This window comes from Spermophilus citellus, assembly GCF_964194105.1.
Source record: "Spermophilus citellus genome assembly, chromosome: 4".
In the NCBI taxonomy this organism is placed as follows: domain Eukaryota; kingdom Metazoa; phylum Chordata; class Mammalia; order Rodentia; family Sciuridae; genus Spermophilus; species Spermophilus citellus.
The window spans coordinates 160,349,956-160,364,299 of NC_138185.1; the positions used below are offsets into that span (position 1 = coordinate 160,349,956).

The 14,344-nt window shown below is 43.8% G+C and overlaps 1 protein-coding gene across 11 annotated transcripts in view; it reads right to left on the reverse strand.

Moving 5' to 3' along the window:
- The window catches only part of MAX (MYC associated factor X), a 70,568-nt gene that overhangs the window by 40,829 nt on the left and 15,395 nt on the right, over nucleotides 1-14,344 (reverse strand). For 2 of the 11 annotated variants that reach the window (XM_081289740.1, XM_081289747.1), the window contains 3 exons: nucleotides 5,792-5,915; nucleotides 5,253-5,337; nucleotides 3,025-4,563 (listed from right to left, as the gene is read on the reverse strand). The exons of 2 other annotated variants lie outside the window; for them this stretch is intronic. In XM_081289740.1, the coding sequence (XP_081145866.1) occupies nucleotides 4,376-4,563; nucleotides 5,253-5,337; nucleotides 5,792-5,830 (312 nt within the window). In that variant the 5' untranslated portion in view covers nucleotides 5,831-5,915 and the 3' untranslated portion in view covers nucleotides 3,025-4,375. Of the gene's footprint in view, nucleotides 1-3,024; nucleotides 4,564-5,252; nucleotides 5,338-5,791; nucleotides 5,922-14,344 lie in introns of those variants that run through there. 7 more of the 11 variants (XM_081289745.1, XM_081289743.1, XM_081289744.1 and 4 more) reach the window with 5 other exon arrangements.

Below are 14,344 nucleotides of genomic sequence, written 5' to 3' on the forward strand. Positions count from 1 at the left end.
AGGAAATTCTTTTGACAGTCACAATGTACCAGGGTACAGGCTGGGAAGCTTTTTCCCTGAGACTCCTCCTCAACCTTAGGAATCTGTTTTGAGCAAAGAGAAGGCTCTAGTTTTCATTCCCAGAAACCATTGAGAACTGAGTCCAAGAAGCCTGAGAGGTAGCCTTGCTCTGGTTAACTGGGACTAGAAGCCAGCTGGAGCCTGGTATGGTAACAAGTGTGCTGCCTGGGATTTAAAGCTGGCTCCTGCAGAGCATCAGAACCTCACTGAAGCAGGGTGGTACAGACAGGAGTTACTTCCCCCATCTTCCACCAAGCACAGCCTTCCTCAGACCTATGCTGGCAGTTCCGCTCACCTGTATCTCACCTGTCCCAAGCGCTTCTTTAGTTTCTTCTTGTTATACTTTAGGAGTCAAACCTGAGTAATATGAGGACCACTTAGGAGAACTTAGACTGACTTCAGCTGTTGGGCCAAAATGCTTCAGGTCAGAGGGGCTGGAGCCCATGAGTCTTTTTAACAAAACACGTACTTTGAGCAACACCACTCTGGGGTTTCTAAGCAATCTCTCCAAGCCTCTAATATGTCCAAAGGTCAGAGATGCCACTGCCTGGTGTGGGGAGAGAATCTGACACACACCCACTGGGGCCTCCTCAGTTCTGAAGTCTCTCAGTTTGGGCCTGGGTCACCTTGTTATCCTTGTTAAGGACAGGATAGGAGCTGGAAGCACCTGGGAGACCCAAGAAGTCAACCCTCACTCTGGGGCAGGCATCTAGGAGCTGGAGTTCTCCATCTTGCAGCGGGCCTTGGTCAGGTGTTTTGTGTAGATAATGACAGCTGGCACTTCAGTGTTCACTTAGTCCTAAGGTCATCCATGTTTATCAGCATTATCTCACTTAATCCACCTAATGAAGCTAGTACTATCATCACCCTCATTTTATAGATGAGGCTGAGAGAATTGACAAGGCTACTGAGGGAAAGAGAGGATTTTGAACCCAGGCAGGCATAAAACACACACATGGAATCCGACGTGAGGCACATACCTGTAATCCCAATTTGTAGGAAGACTGCAAGTTCAAGGTCAGCATGGGCAACTTAGCCAGGTCCTAGTAATTCAGCCATACCCTGACTCAAAAAATAAAAAGGTCTGGGGATGTAGCTCAGCAACAAAGGACCTCTGGGTTCAATCCCCAGACCAAAATAAATAAATAAGTAGAAATGGCATTTTGTTTTCTTTAGTACTAGTTCAGGGACTGTATCTTCTATTATCTATTCAGCCTTGTTTTAAAAATCTGCCCCAGCTAAGATGACAGCTGTGAGCCTAACTTAATTTTTGACTGAAGTTGTTTGTAGCTTTCTACAATGGGATTAGTGTATCAGCAACTTTAAAAACTGGGTCATTGTAAATATCCTTGCACTTGGGGCAACTGCAAAGGTAGGAACATACCAAGCTCACCACTGAAAACGAGAAAGTGGTGGCTTTTCCAGTGAAGCTACCTGTTGCAGTGACCAAGATAATCAACAGGTAACCTGGCTCTGTGCAGGAGACTGTCCAGAGAGTGATCACAAAGAAAACTGCAGAGATAAACATCACCATAAGGGAGCAAGCCAGGGTCAGACTTTGGTGTCCTGGGGGCATACTTATATACACTTCCTGAACACACACGCCAGAAGGGACTTGGCTGTGACTTTGATGTGTCCCCTTCAGCTGAGCAGTCTCCAGCATGAGCTCTCTCACAGCCCAGGCAATGGCTCCCAGAGGTACCGCCCTCCCTTCATCACTTGCCAGAGTCCTTTCAGCATGTCAATCAGGTGGCTCAGATCTTCCCAGGAAAACCAGCTAGCAACTGTGCCCCTTTTCTTCCAACTGGTTTATGGAATTCTAGGGAAGCCTAAACTCAACCTCTTATCCCACCACATTCTGGAACCAAGAATTGGCTCTAGAGACACTCCATTCCTCTGCCAGCTCAACCCCCTTCTGGTTTGCTCCCTGCCTCCTGGGTTCCTGGCTTTCCATGCCTGCCACCTCCTGACCAGCACAGCTTCATCAGCCGTTCTAATGCCCATCCTGACCAACCCATGAATAAGCCAGATATATTGAGTGAGCAAGCAAGCATGCAAGGAGGAAGCAAGTGCTGGTATGAAGGGCCTGTAAAATCACCTGACTTCTCAGTCCCATTTTTTCTCATTCCAGTCTCTGCTGTGTCTTGGAAAGGAATGTCTTTGATAAATTTGACCCAGCATCTCTGCTTAATATAATCAGGGTAGGGCGGCGAGTTTTAATTCAGCCTCCTGTAGAAACATGACCCATCCATCAACTCCCACTGTCCAAAAAGAAATACTATGGATCTAAGATCCAATGGATTGAAGCTTCGGCATTCTACCATTATCAATCCAAGACCTTTTCACTGAACTTCACTTTCTCCCTCAATCTAGAAATAGCAGTTTCCTGTCAGCCAGACAGAAAAACCAAAGCTGTATTCTAGCCACAAATCCATTTCCTTCCAAGACTAAACTAATCCAGGCTGACATGGGGTCCACAGCCTGAGGTACCTTGATGCTATTACAGTCTCCTTAACTTCCACTTCTTGACAGTCCTTCTGCCTCCTCTTCATAACTGGTACTCTCTAGAAACTAAACGGTTCTGATGAAAACCAGCGACCTCTGGGCACTATCAAAGAGAACCCAAACCACAGCTCCAGGCCACCAAATCTCCCAAGATTTTGATCATTAACAAAAAGATCAGTCAGAAATGGGTCTAGAAAAGTTGCCACAGATAACTGCCTCTGTGGGAACCCTAAATCTCTTTCCGATGAAGAGTTATCAACGCCCATTTATTCACTCTCAGAGGCTCAATGAACCCTCCACACAAAGGGGGACCAGCTCTAACTATGGCACTCCTAGTTCTGCAAGTCCCAGTGGATCTCGGCTCCTTGTTCAGTCTTCCACACAGGCCCAACATCTTCTAATACATTCTTCCTGCAACCATTTTGGCCTTTGCAGCAGCAAGAAGACAACACCACCAAAAAGGATAAAATAAGTTTTTATTTATAGTCTTATAGTAAAGGGGGAAGCCTTAACTTGCAAGACAATTCATCGGCAGTATGTACAACATACTTTTTATTTCCATGGAATGGAATCAAACACAGACTGAGACTACAGAATATACACCAGAGATCAGCAAATGCCAGGAACAGAGTGGGAAAAAGACAAAGAAATGAGGCCTAAACACACAAAACCCTTCACTGGGATCTGTTGACCACAGCCAGAACCAGGGCTGGATCACACAATGGAGACAGGTTCCGGAACAGTTCCGGAACAGGAGGAAGTGGGGTGAGGGTGGGGAAAGGGGCCGCACTGGGGTGCGGGTTTAGTACCAGGTAAATTGCTCTTGGAATTTATATTACAAAATCAGTTGGCTCTATTTCTTAGAAATACACACGAAAAGAAAGGAAGAGTTGATCATTACTTTATGAATCTGTCGCTTTGCAATAACCGACATCATCAGAAATAGGGACAATTCACTCAGATTCAAATTTCAGTAGCAGGAAATAAATATCAAAACATTATCACTGGCCCTCAATACAAAACCTCTACCCCACCCAATGATCCCTCCCTGTCCCACCCCCAAATAACCACCCCCTACCACTCTCTGGTGGCTGCCGCTTCACTGCTGCCATCTCCCATACATACCACAAGTGTCACTCGGCCCTCCGTAAGACTGGCAATGCAGGCTTAAACAGCTGGCTGAGAGAAGCGGGAGTGAAACGTGCCAAGAACTCTGCAAATCTGTCCCCACTTTCCTTTTATACCACAAACTTCTTCAAGGTCTGGTCTTTCAACGAGTGATAAATAGCTTTTTAGGAAAAAAAATCCTTACGAAGGAGAAGGGGTAATTCTGATTACTCCAAACTGGTCATCTTCTCAAAGTAGAGCAGTTCACAGATTCACAAAGTCTATCAAACAAAGGCGAGGGGGACCGGGAGGAGAGGCCCGGCAGGGCAGGCGTCCTCCAGGCACGTGCCCCGTGGGGCTGGAGGCGCTGGTGGGGTGGGCAGGACACCATGTGCTCAGAGGTCCGGCCAGCCGTCTGTCCTCCACAGAAAAAGCTGCCAAGTTGGGGTGTTTTGGTTTAAAAACGTCTGGTGGGGACAGGGAATCCCTGAAGGGAATACATTTAAAAAAAAAAAAATAATGGAAATAGGGAAGGAGAACGAGAGCTGTTGTCCAAGAGCTTCTACGTAAAAATAAAAATTAAAAAAAAAAAAAAAGAAAAATAAAGAGTCTTTTAAATGGTTCTGAGGGTTCTAATGATGAACTGAGAGGAGGATGAGACGACGGAGGAGACAGTTTTTATTGCTGGCCTGCCCTGTGTGGCTTAGCTGGCCTCCATCCGGAGTTTCTTCCTGCTTTGGGGCTCTTCAGGCTCTGACTCTGAGCTGGAGTCAGAGCCCCCATCGAAGGCAGAGATGGTGCTGCCCTTGGCGTTGGTGTAGAGGCTGTTGTCTGAGGAGGGGTAGTTGGTCTGCAGTTGGGCACTCGACCTCGCCTTCTCCAGTGCACGGACTAAAAGGCAACCGAGGGAGCACATTACCAACTTCTGCAGACTCAGGGAGCAACCAAGTCTCAGACTCAGGGTCCAGCCTGTTCTTCCTAAGGGCTTGTGTGCTGGCCAGCCCAGGCTCAGGGTGGCTCAGACAGAAGAACTCCCTTCGAGTGGCTGTTCCATACACACACTTCATTTCCCTTCCCTCTTTTCCCAGCTGGACCTGGGTTCCTGGCAGATATAGCCAGTTACTCTGCCACCCCACCCAACCCTGAAGAGAAGGCTTGTGATGTCACCGTCCTGCCATGGAAGCCCAGCCTAGAGACCAGAGCATGAGCTCCCCGTGGGATTCAGCGGTGCAATGACAAAGAAGAAGCCAGCCCAGCAATGCCAGGCTCCACAAGGGTGTGAAGGCCACACAATAGCAGGAAAAGATGATGTAAGATGTATTGGCCAAAGAAAAGTTTTGGTTTAGCTCTCATGTACAAGATCCACTTGGAATGACAAGCTGGACACTTGGAAGCAAGTCACCGATACACACAAAATACCTGGGCCTTTTGACAGATAGCCCCTACATGCAGGTTGCTCGGCCCCTTAACCAACCCACTGATGCCACCCGCTGCCCATCCCTTGGTTCAGCTCAGCTTGAATAAAACCCATTCGTTTTATTTATTTTATTTGCGGTGTTCTAACCCAGGTGGTTACTTGCATTTCCTTTTACTTGCATCTTCCATGAGGGAGGAAGAGAAGTGAATTCCCCAGGAACAAAGAACTTGATCAGCTCTGGCTTTCCCCTGTGGTTGTAGGAAAAGGCGGGTGTGAGCATTTGAGAATAGCAGGGGCCTGGCCCGTAGGCTGCCCTGATTGGACTACCATTGACAATGGGGAGGGCTCACTGTCCCTGAACACCTGGAGTCTCTGGTACTTACAAAGCACATTCCATTCCAAGGACCTCAAAGCTCTTATCAGACACCTAATGCCAGGTGTGGTCCCTATTGCAGACGGAGCACCTGAGTCCCGAGAAAGGGAGAGATCAGGCCAGAAAAGATACAGCCTCCAATGTCCAACTCCCTAGCTCCACTGTCTCCTCACTGCCGGCTCAGGTCCTTCCTCTAACACTCAACTACAAAGCCGAGACTGCTTCTGAGGCACGCTCTGGGACTGGCTGACTCTGCAGGCCCAGGTGTGAAAGCCCCGACCTGGCTGGAGCACAGCAGGGCCAGATGCCCCACAAGCTCAGCCGCTCACCTTGCTGCTCCAGAAGAGCATTCTGCCGCTTGAGGTCATCGATATCTTGCTGGTGCGTGTGGTTTTTCCTTCGCATATACTGGATATACTCTGTGGCTTTGTCTAGGATTTGGGCCCGGGATGCCTGTTGCAATATGAGAAAAAGCACAGGTGACAAAATAAAGACCGAGTCTGGGTAGTGAGGGACCCATGACCTTCCACGGCCCAGCATGGGAAACTGAAAACAGGAGGGCAAGGTGGGAAAAGGCCGAGGAAAGAGTGATGGATACTTAAGGCCTTCTTTGTGCCAAAGTTTCCAGTGCTTCAGAGCTTACCTCACAAGCACAGTCTCAGAAGGAGCTCTGCCAGGAACCCAAGGCTCAGAGGAGTACACTGGCTTATTCCAAACCACCAGTTAGACAGCAATGGAGTCTAAGCTCAGAGCTGGGAGTGTCTGACTCCTGAACCCTCACTCCTCCCATCCCCTCTGGTTCTTACAGTTGCATTAAAGTCTTCAGCTTAGCTTTGTCTGAAAAACATCAAAATCCTACTTAAATGAGAGCTTGAATCACTCATACTCTGCTAAGGTCTGGTCAGTGGTCCAGAATGAAAAGAGCAAGATCTTGGCTGGAGATGGCTAGGGGTAAGAGTAGCTACAGTGGTTTGCACCAAGGTCTTAGACCTCAGTCAAATCCTCAAAACATTGTTAACTAGTTCTAAGTGAACACCACTGTTGGGTCACTGAGCCTTCCTGGCTGAAGAGACTTGCATGAAAACTGTTAGTACCTGATGTCAACACAGGAAGGGCACGAGATTGAGCCACTTCAGAAAGCAACCACATCTCTACAAGAGCCACGGATGGCACTGCCCTATCAAAGGAACACGCTAATAACCAATAAAATAGATGTCAGGTCACTGTGTCCGGGGGATTTTCTCTGAGCTGCAAACATGGCCAGAGTTACTTATGACCAGGCAACCAACAGTCAAATTGGTAGAATGGAACAAAGCCAAGAGAAGCCCAAGGCAGGGTGGACTAGTAGCTGAGATATATCATTCATGCCATAGAGGCTTCTGAGCAGCAGGAAAGCTTCTTATTACAGGAAGGCAGTTCTCCACAAGTCTGTATTACAAACCAGTGGTCCCAAACAACCAGTATACAGCCGCGGGAAAAAGAAAAGAAAACCTCCACTCTAAATTTACTTGTTTTGAATCCTAACAATCAATTTCAAATTATAGATGTCACAATGAAGTGGGTATCAAGAGTGGTATGCAAAGCCTCAGTTTATTTGCCAGTCCTTGAAAGTACCAGAATTTCTAGGCTTTCCTCTTATAGTGTCCTTAAGGCAATTTCCTCAAGAGGAAATCATTTGGATTCAATCAATCATTTTTATCTGATGTGAATTATGTGCAAGGTACTAGGCAGACACTATGGGGAAACAAAATGTATTAGTCATGGCTTCTTTGCCCAGAAGCTTACTTACTATCTAGCTGAGGAGGTATTATCTACACACAGACAAATCACATGCAGTGCTGACAAGTGTAACCTGACTAGTACAGATTACAAAGGCCATGGGAAAGGTGGCTTCTGGCGGGGATGATTCCCTACTGTGTGCAAGGGTCTTGTCTCGGTGCTACATTTCTCTCACATACACACATTCCCAGGTGAAATAGTGAACACTTTACACTTTGTTAGACCAACATTGGATTTGTGGGAAAAGGTGGTGCTAAGCATGAAGAGTAGGCACAGTCAAGGGCAGGGGGTAAGGGAGAAGCCAGATCTGTCTCCTTAGCTGAATGGTTAGCTTATGTAGAAAGAATGAGAGGACATAACAGACACTTCAGATACTGTATCCCACGCTTCTGCAAAGGGGCCATACTAGGGCCTAGTTATTAAGTGAAAAAATAGAGGGGGAAAAGGGCAATAATTAGGAGGCACTAATTAAAATACTCTGCCTCTTGGATACTAAAGATGGAACTAAAACTTGAGTAAGAGGGTATGAGTGATGGCAGTTTGGGGATTTAAGAAGCAGAGACAAGCTCTATACTGTCACTACTGAGCTCTGTACCTGTAGAAACATTCTTCTCTATGGCTATTCCTGATCCAAACAGAATTCCTACAAGACCCCACCTGGCCCTGCAAATTCTACCCTCTCCATCACTAATGATATTGCTAGGCATATCTATACCCCAATCTCTCTTAAAAGAAACAAAAATTTCTTGGGGGGAAGGGGATGTGGTACATACCTATAATCCTAGTGGCTTGGGAGGCTGAGACCCTAAGCAACTTAGCAAGACACTTAAAATGAAAATTTAAAAAAAAAAAAATTTTTTTTTCCAGCATGAGGAATTGAACAAACCCAGGCACTCTATCACTGAGCCACATTTCTGGCCCTTTTCTTTTTCTTCTTTTTATTTTAAGATAGGGTCTTGCTAAATTGCTATAGCTAGACTCAAATTTGTGATTCTCTTGCCTCAACCTTCCAAGTAGCTGGGACAGGATTGCACCATCATGCCTGGTTAAATTTGCCTATTTCAAAGCTATTTCCTCAACTAACAGTTCCCAGAAGACAACATTATCTCTTAACACCCATGTGCATCTGGGACCAGGGGGAAAAAAAAAAACATGATTTTTAAAATGAAAGCACACTGGCAAATATAAGTGATGACTTCTACTGAGTAGCAGTCTGTATTCCCAGTTGCACCCTCAGATATTTATACATGAAACCAGGAAATTAGTACCAAGAAGTAAAAAGTGAATGGTGAGCCCAGCTTAATAAGCCAGAATAAGGAAAAATATCCATGTTGATGGCAGTTTCCACCTCAGGACAGTTTTGTGAAGAAGATTAAAATTCCTAAGTGGTCTTGGAAGTATCTGGGTTTAAACTCAGCCCTTCTTCCACCCCCTTCTTAAAACAGAAGTGCTTGCTCTGGGTATCATTCAGGGTGCCCTTAACCCCTTAAAAGAATAATTCAGAATTAATCTTATTTTATCTTTCCTAGGATACTCAGAAAGAACTAAGATCCAACAAAAAAATTTAGAAGCACAAAACAGCCAGCACCTTCTTAGTGCAGCAGGCAGCATGTTAGTCTCATAAAAAGCACAAAATACAAAATGTCCCCCATTTTGCATCTAATCCGGGGGGCTGAAGTTAGAAAATGCTAGATTCACCTAAAATCCCCTCCGCTCACACTTTTCCAAATCACACAAAATCATGTGACAAGCCATAGCACCAAGATGTGAGCAGGCTCTTCCTTGCCTTTATGAGTTTATTATATGTACATAGTAAATATGAAGTCACCAAGAAACCCTGGGATTTATGGTATGGACTATGGAACAGCCCTGAGTTTTTAGTTTCTGTTTCCTGAGAAGCCTCTCAGTCACTTTAGTCAACTGACAACATTCACGTGAGTATGCTGACCAGACAGGACCTGGCAAGTCAACACGATGCCTTTGGGTAGTGAGTGAGGACAGCATGATCTTTTTTCCCTTCTAGTTTTTGCAATGAGAGGGAACTAATTTCTGATTCTACCTTTCTGAGCAGAAATGGCTCTTCTGAATAGTTTAGACACAGCCATGCCTACCATTTAGACTATAGGTAGCTGGGCCTCCTATACAGCAATGTGAGTCAGGCCTCTCTCTTACTGGAAGCCACACAAAGGATGACAGGCAACTCTGTCAGATCTTGTTCCAAATCTACGCCTGCATACAGCAACAGAAGTAATGATGAAGACAATAATAATGGCAGCAGATAACTCTTACCAAGCACTTATTAAGTGCCAGGCATCCTCACACAACCTTTGTATATTATTTCTACCACTTTATAAAAAGGGAAACTGAGGCACAGAGTTGGTAACTTAACCAATGTTTCATATGTGTAACTAATAGGAAGTAGAATCAGAATTTGAACCCAGGCCTCCAGGACACCCACATTTTGAAAACAGAGGCAGTTGTAAATCCACTTTAAAAAAGATCAACAGAATTGCAGGAACAGTGTTGTCACAGGAGAATGAGGAGGAAGAGGACCTCAAACGAGTCACTCATTTGCCTACAGGGATGTCAATGAAAACCCTAGTGAAGGTGGTTTCCTAGCAGGAGTGAGAGTTGAAGCCCAACTGTAAACTGTCCACCCAGGTGCAGGAGTGAGCTGAAAGTGAAGCTTGTCTTTAAGATTTGGCTGAAAAAAAAAAAAAAAAGAAGTGAAAAACAGCAGCTTATAAAACTAGCGACACTAAGGAAGACTGTTTTTCTTTTTTCCTTTTTAAGATGGTAAGAACCAAACAGGCTCCCAAAGAAAAGAAACAAACAGGAAAAGCCCAAGATGCAAGACAGCCTGAGAGGACTGAGTGAACCTGGCCCAGTAGGAGGAAGTGTCAGCTCCCCGCAGTGCTGCTGGCTTCCTTGTCTCTTGGCAGCCCAGAAGGTAAAAACAAAATGGATGAAGGAGAAGACCCCGGGTATGGCAGTAAGGCCCTGCAGATCTCTGTCCCTTCTACTGTTCACGCTGAAGTTGTCTGCTAGGCAGCATGTGCACAAAGAGGAAGGTCAGCCTACCCTCCAGAGGTACCACTTTCACAGAATTCTGCTTCCAACAGATACCACGCACTCCTCAAATCATGGCAAGAATCAACTTACATATTTCACAAAAGGATGGGACCCCAAAAGATTAGAACCTTTTCTTTTTTAAAAAAAAAAAAAGTTTTGTTGTAGATGTACACAATACTTTTATTTTACTTATTTTTATGTGGTACCAGAGATCAAACCCAGTGCGTTATGCATGCCAGACAAGCACTCTACCACTGAGCCACAACCATGGCTCTAATTAGAACCTTATAAGACCCTGATTCTAGAAGCCATTGTCACTAATGCTTAGGATCAGGTCCAAGGTCCAAGGTCCTTTTTAAAGCAGTGGTTCTCAGTCGTTTCACACATTTCTGGTGCTGTGAATCTTATTACAGTAACTTGGATTGTGGGAAAAGCCAAATTGTTCTAGAAAGCAGGTAGGCAGAGAGCAGTAGTACTAGATCATTAACATTAGGAACAGGACTGCCCTCCTGAGGTCCAAGCACTGACCTGAGAAACAATGGTCCTTTCCCCATTCATATCAAAAACAGATCACATGGCATAAATTGGCGTGAACATACTTTATATACAAAGATATAAAAAATTGTGCCCTATATGTGTAATAAGAATTGTAATGCTTTCCACTGCTGTCATGTAGTTAAAAAATTAAAAAATAACAAACAACAACAACAAAACATATTACGCTGGGTGGATGCTTCAGCTATCTTCTTCTCCCAAGAAGCAAACTGCCACATCAGAAGGAATAAAAAGAACTCCTGTAAGTTGGTCTGATGCACCAATTTACTTGCTTTATTTTGAACTAGGTATTTTAAGGAAAATAAAGCCATTTATTCTGTGAAAACTATACAAGCTTTTACATGCATTAAGGGCTAGGGATAGCTGGTATATATTTCCATTTGAATAAGCCACCTTTTGAGATAAAAATCTTTTTTTTTTTTGATCTTTTGAAAATAAAAATTAACAAACCTGCATAATATTTGGGTGTCCAATAAACTAGTTAATTAAAAAATGGCCAATGCCAACAAGGAAGGCTGTGACATCGTTGTTGTTGTTGTTTTTTGCATGTTATTTAGAGACAGTCTCACTGAGTTGCTGAGGCTGGCTTTGAACTCCAATCTGGTTGTGAGGTCCTTGAAGGCTCCCTGCTTCTAGGTAGGCCCTCTGCTGGACCAGCTGCAGGACTATTTGTTGATCATCAGGAAAAGGCAGTGCTATCATGCCCTGCATGGAGCTTAATTAAAGCCAGGAGTCAAATATTTGTTTAAAAGTTAACACAAAACATTCTTTTTTCTCATGCTTTTGATGGCTTGAAACCAAAGTGTGGCACTTTCCCATCGAACTTTGGCTATGAAGCATAGTTTCCCAAAAAGGAACAGAAAGTAAACAAAGAGCATTCACTCTCACAGGTAATAAACAAAATACTATATTACTACTATATTACTATATTATTACTATATTATTACTATATTAGTCATCCTCTTAAAAAAATTCCAATGATGGTGAAATTGGGAGTCTCAGAATACTACTGTCTTTAGAATTTGTTTGAAAAAATAAGAAATGAAAGAAGAAACGAAGACATGAAAACAACCCTCCTGAAACCATCTTGCCAACACACAGCAAAAACCAGATGCTCATACCCATGCTGGGACTCTAGTCTGTGAAAATGGCCATTCACCAGAATGTTCTCATCACCACAGTATTTATAAAATTTTAAAACTGGACACAACCCCAAATTAACCAACATTAGGCACATGCCTAACAACTAAATATGAATGCTGCATCATCTGGGGGAAAAGCATGCTATTATTTAAAAGCAAAAGTTTTCTAACAATTTAATCCATGGAAAGTAGGCATACCAGGGCTGGGGTGGTGGCTCAGTGGCAGAGTGCTTGCCTAGTATGTGTAAGGCTCTGGGTTTAATTCTCAGCACTGCATATAAATAAATAGAGGTCCATTAACAACTAAAGGAAAAAAAAAAATTTTAAAGTGTGCATATAAAGAGATCAGAAAGGAGTACAGGAATTAATAGTGTATTTCCATGCTTCTTAGATGCCATTAATAATTTCATGGACTTAATATTAATTAGTCTTTTTTTTTTTTTGGGGGGGGAAGCATGTTTCTTTGATATCCACTTTAAGGCAGTGCCCAATTTTATATTGAAGTTGGAAAGAATGTATCTTAAAATTGCACTACCCAAAGATACATACTAGCTACCTGGCTAAGAAACATTAGAAATGTGACTATTCTAAATTGAGATGTGCCAGAAATACATAACGCACACAAGATTTTTTAAGACAGGTGTGGTGGTGGTATACACTTGTCAACCCAGTTCCTTGGGAGGCTGAGGCAGGAACATCACAAATTCGAGGCTTGAGGCCAGTCTAGGCAACTGTAGCAAGACCTGACCCTGTCTCAAAATTTATAAGGGGTTGGGACTGTAGCTCAGTGGTAGAGCACTTGCCTAACACACATCAAATTCTGGATTCAATTGTCAGTACAGCAAAAACAAAACAAAAAACTTAGTGCAATAAAATAGTATAAATTATCTCTAATGATTGTATGTGTTAAAGTTGTACTTATTTTTAAATATTAGGGTCAAATAAAATATATTAAAGTAAGTTTCACTTACACTTTTCTAGCATGTCTTTTAGAAAGTTTAACTGCATTTAAATTACTTAAAAAAGTATTTGTTACTCAGTAAATTTCTAGCTGGGGCTGGGGATATAGCTCAGTTGGTAGAGTGCTCGTTTCGCATGCACAAGGCCCTGGGTTTGATCCCCAGCACCATTAAAAAAAAAAGAAAGAAAGAAAAAAAAAATTCTACCAAGCAGTGATTGTCATATTGTCATAGGACCTTAGGTCAAAGGAAAGGTTGCACTTGTGGTAGATGAAGAAAGTTTTTTTCCTTCTTCCCATTTTTCAGAAGGTTTTCAATTTCATCACGGGAAAAAAAGAAAAGAAATGCTAAAAAGGGGCTGGGGATGTGGCTCAAGCGGTAGCACGCTCGTCTGGCATGCGTGCGGCCCGGGTTCAATCCTCAGCACCACATACAAACAACGATGTTGTGTCCGCCGAGAACTAAAAAATAAATATTGAAAAATTCTCTCTGTCTCTCTCTCTCCCTCTATCACTCTCTCTTTAAAAAAAAAAAAAAGAAAAGAAATGCTAAAAAGAAGGCCTAGTAATCAATCCCCATCCTTCCAAATATCAAATGCAAAAAATGGCAGGTAGTATCTCCTTGCTCTCTAGTCCTCCTCAGGGGAGTCAGACCTCTGTGCACTTTGCTCTGCAGAGATTCCTGGAGTGATTAAAGAGGTTTCTGCTCTCCAGAGCATCACATTTAGTTAGGTGATAAGATAACCACAGAAATAAGAAGACACAAGAGGCCCATAAAGGGCCACTGGAGTTAAAGGGCCATAGTTCTAAGGGCAGGGAGGGAGAGGCTGGCAGGATAAAGTGCCTGGACAGGGAGGCCTCTGAGTAAGTCTCTTCAACATGAGACCCAGACATCATGTGGGCCACAAGGCTAGATGGGAATTGGACTTGGAGGAAAGACCTCAGAATCAGAGAATGACATTCCTGGGCAAACAGAGGAGGTGGATACTGTCCACAATAACTGGAGAATAATGGAAGGAAGGAGGAGAAGCAGGCAGGCAAGTTGGTGCCTCAGAGAACACAATGCTGTCCTCTCTTGAACAGGCAATGAAAGGCTCTTGGAGATCTGCAGCAAGACACAAATTCAATTTTTAAAGAATTAAATGAAGGGCCAGGGGCGTGGCTCAAGCGGTAGCACGCTCGCCTGGCATGCGTGCGGCCCGGGTTCGATCCTCAGCACCACATACAAACAAAGATGTTGTGTCCACCAAGAACTAAAAAATAAATATTAAAAAAAAAAAAATTCTCTTAAAAAAAAATAATTAAATGAATGGGCTGGGATAGAGCTCAGTTGGTAGAGTGCTTGCCTCGTATGCACAAGGCCCCAGGTTCAATCC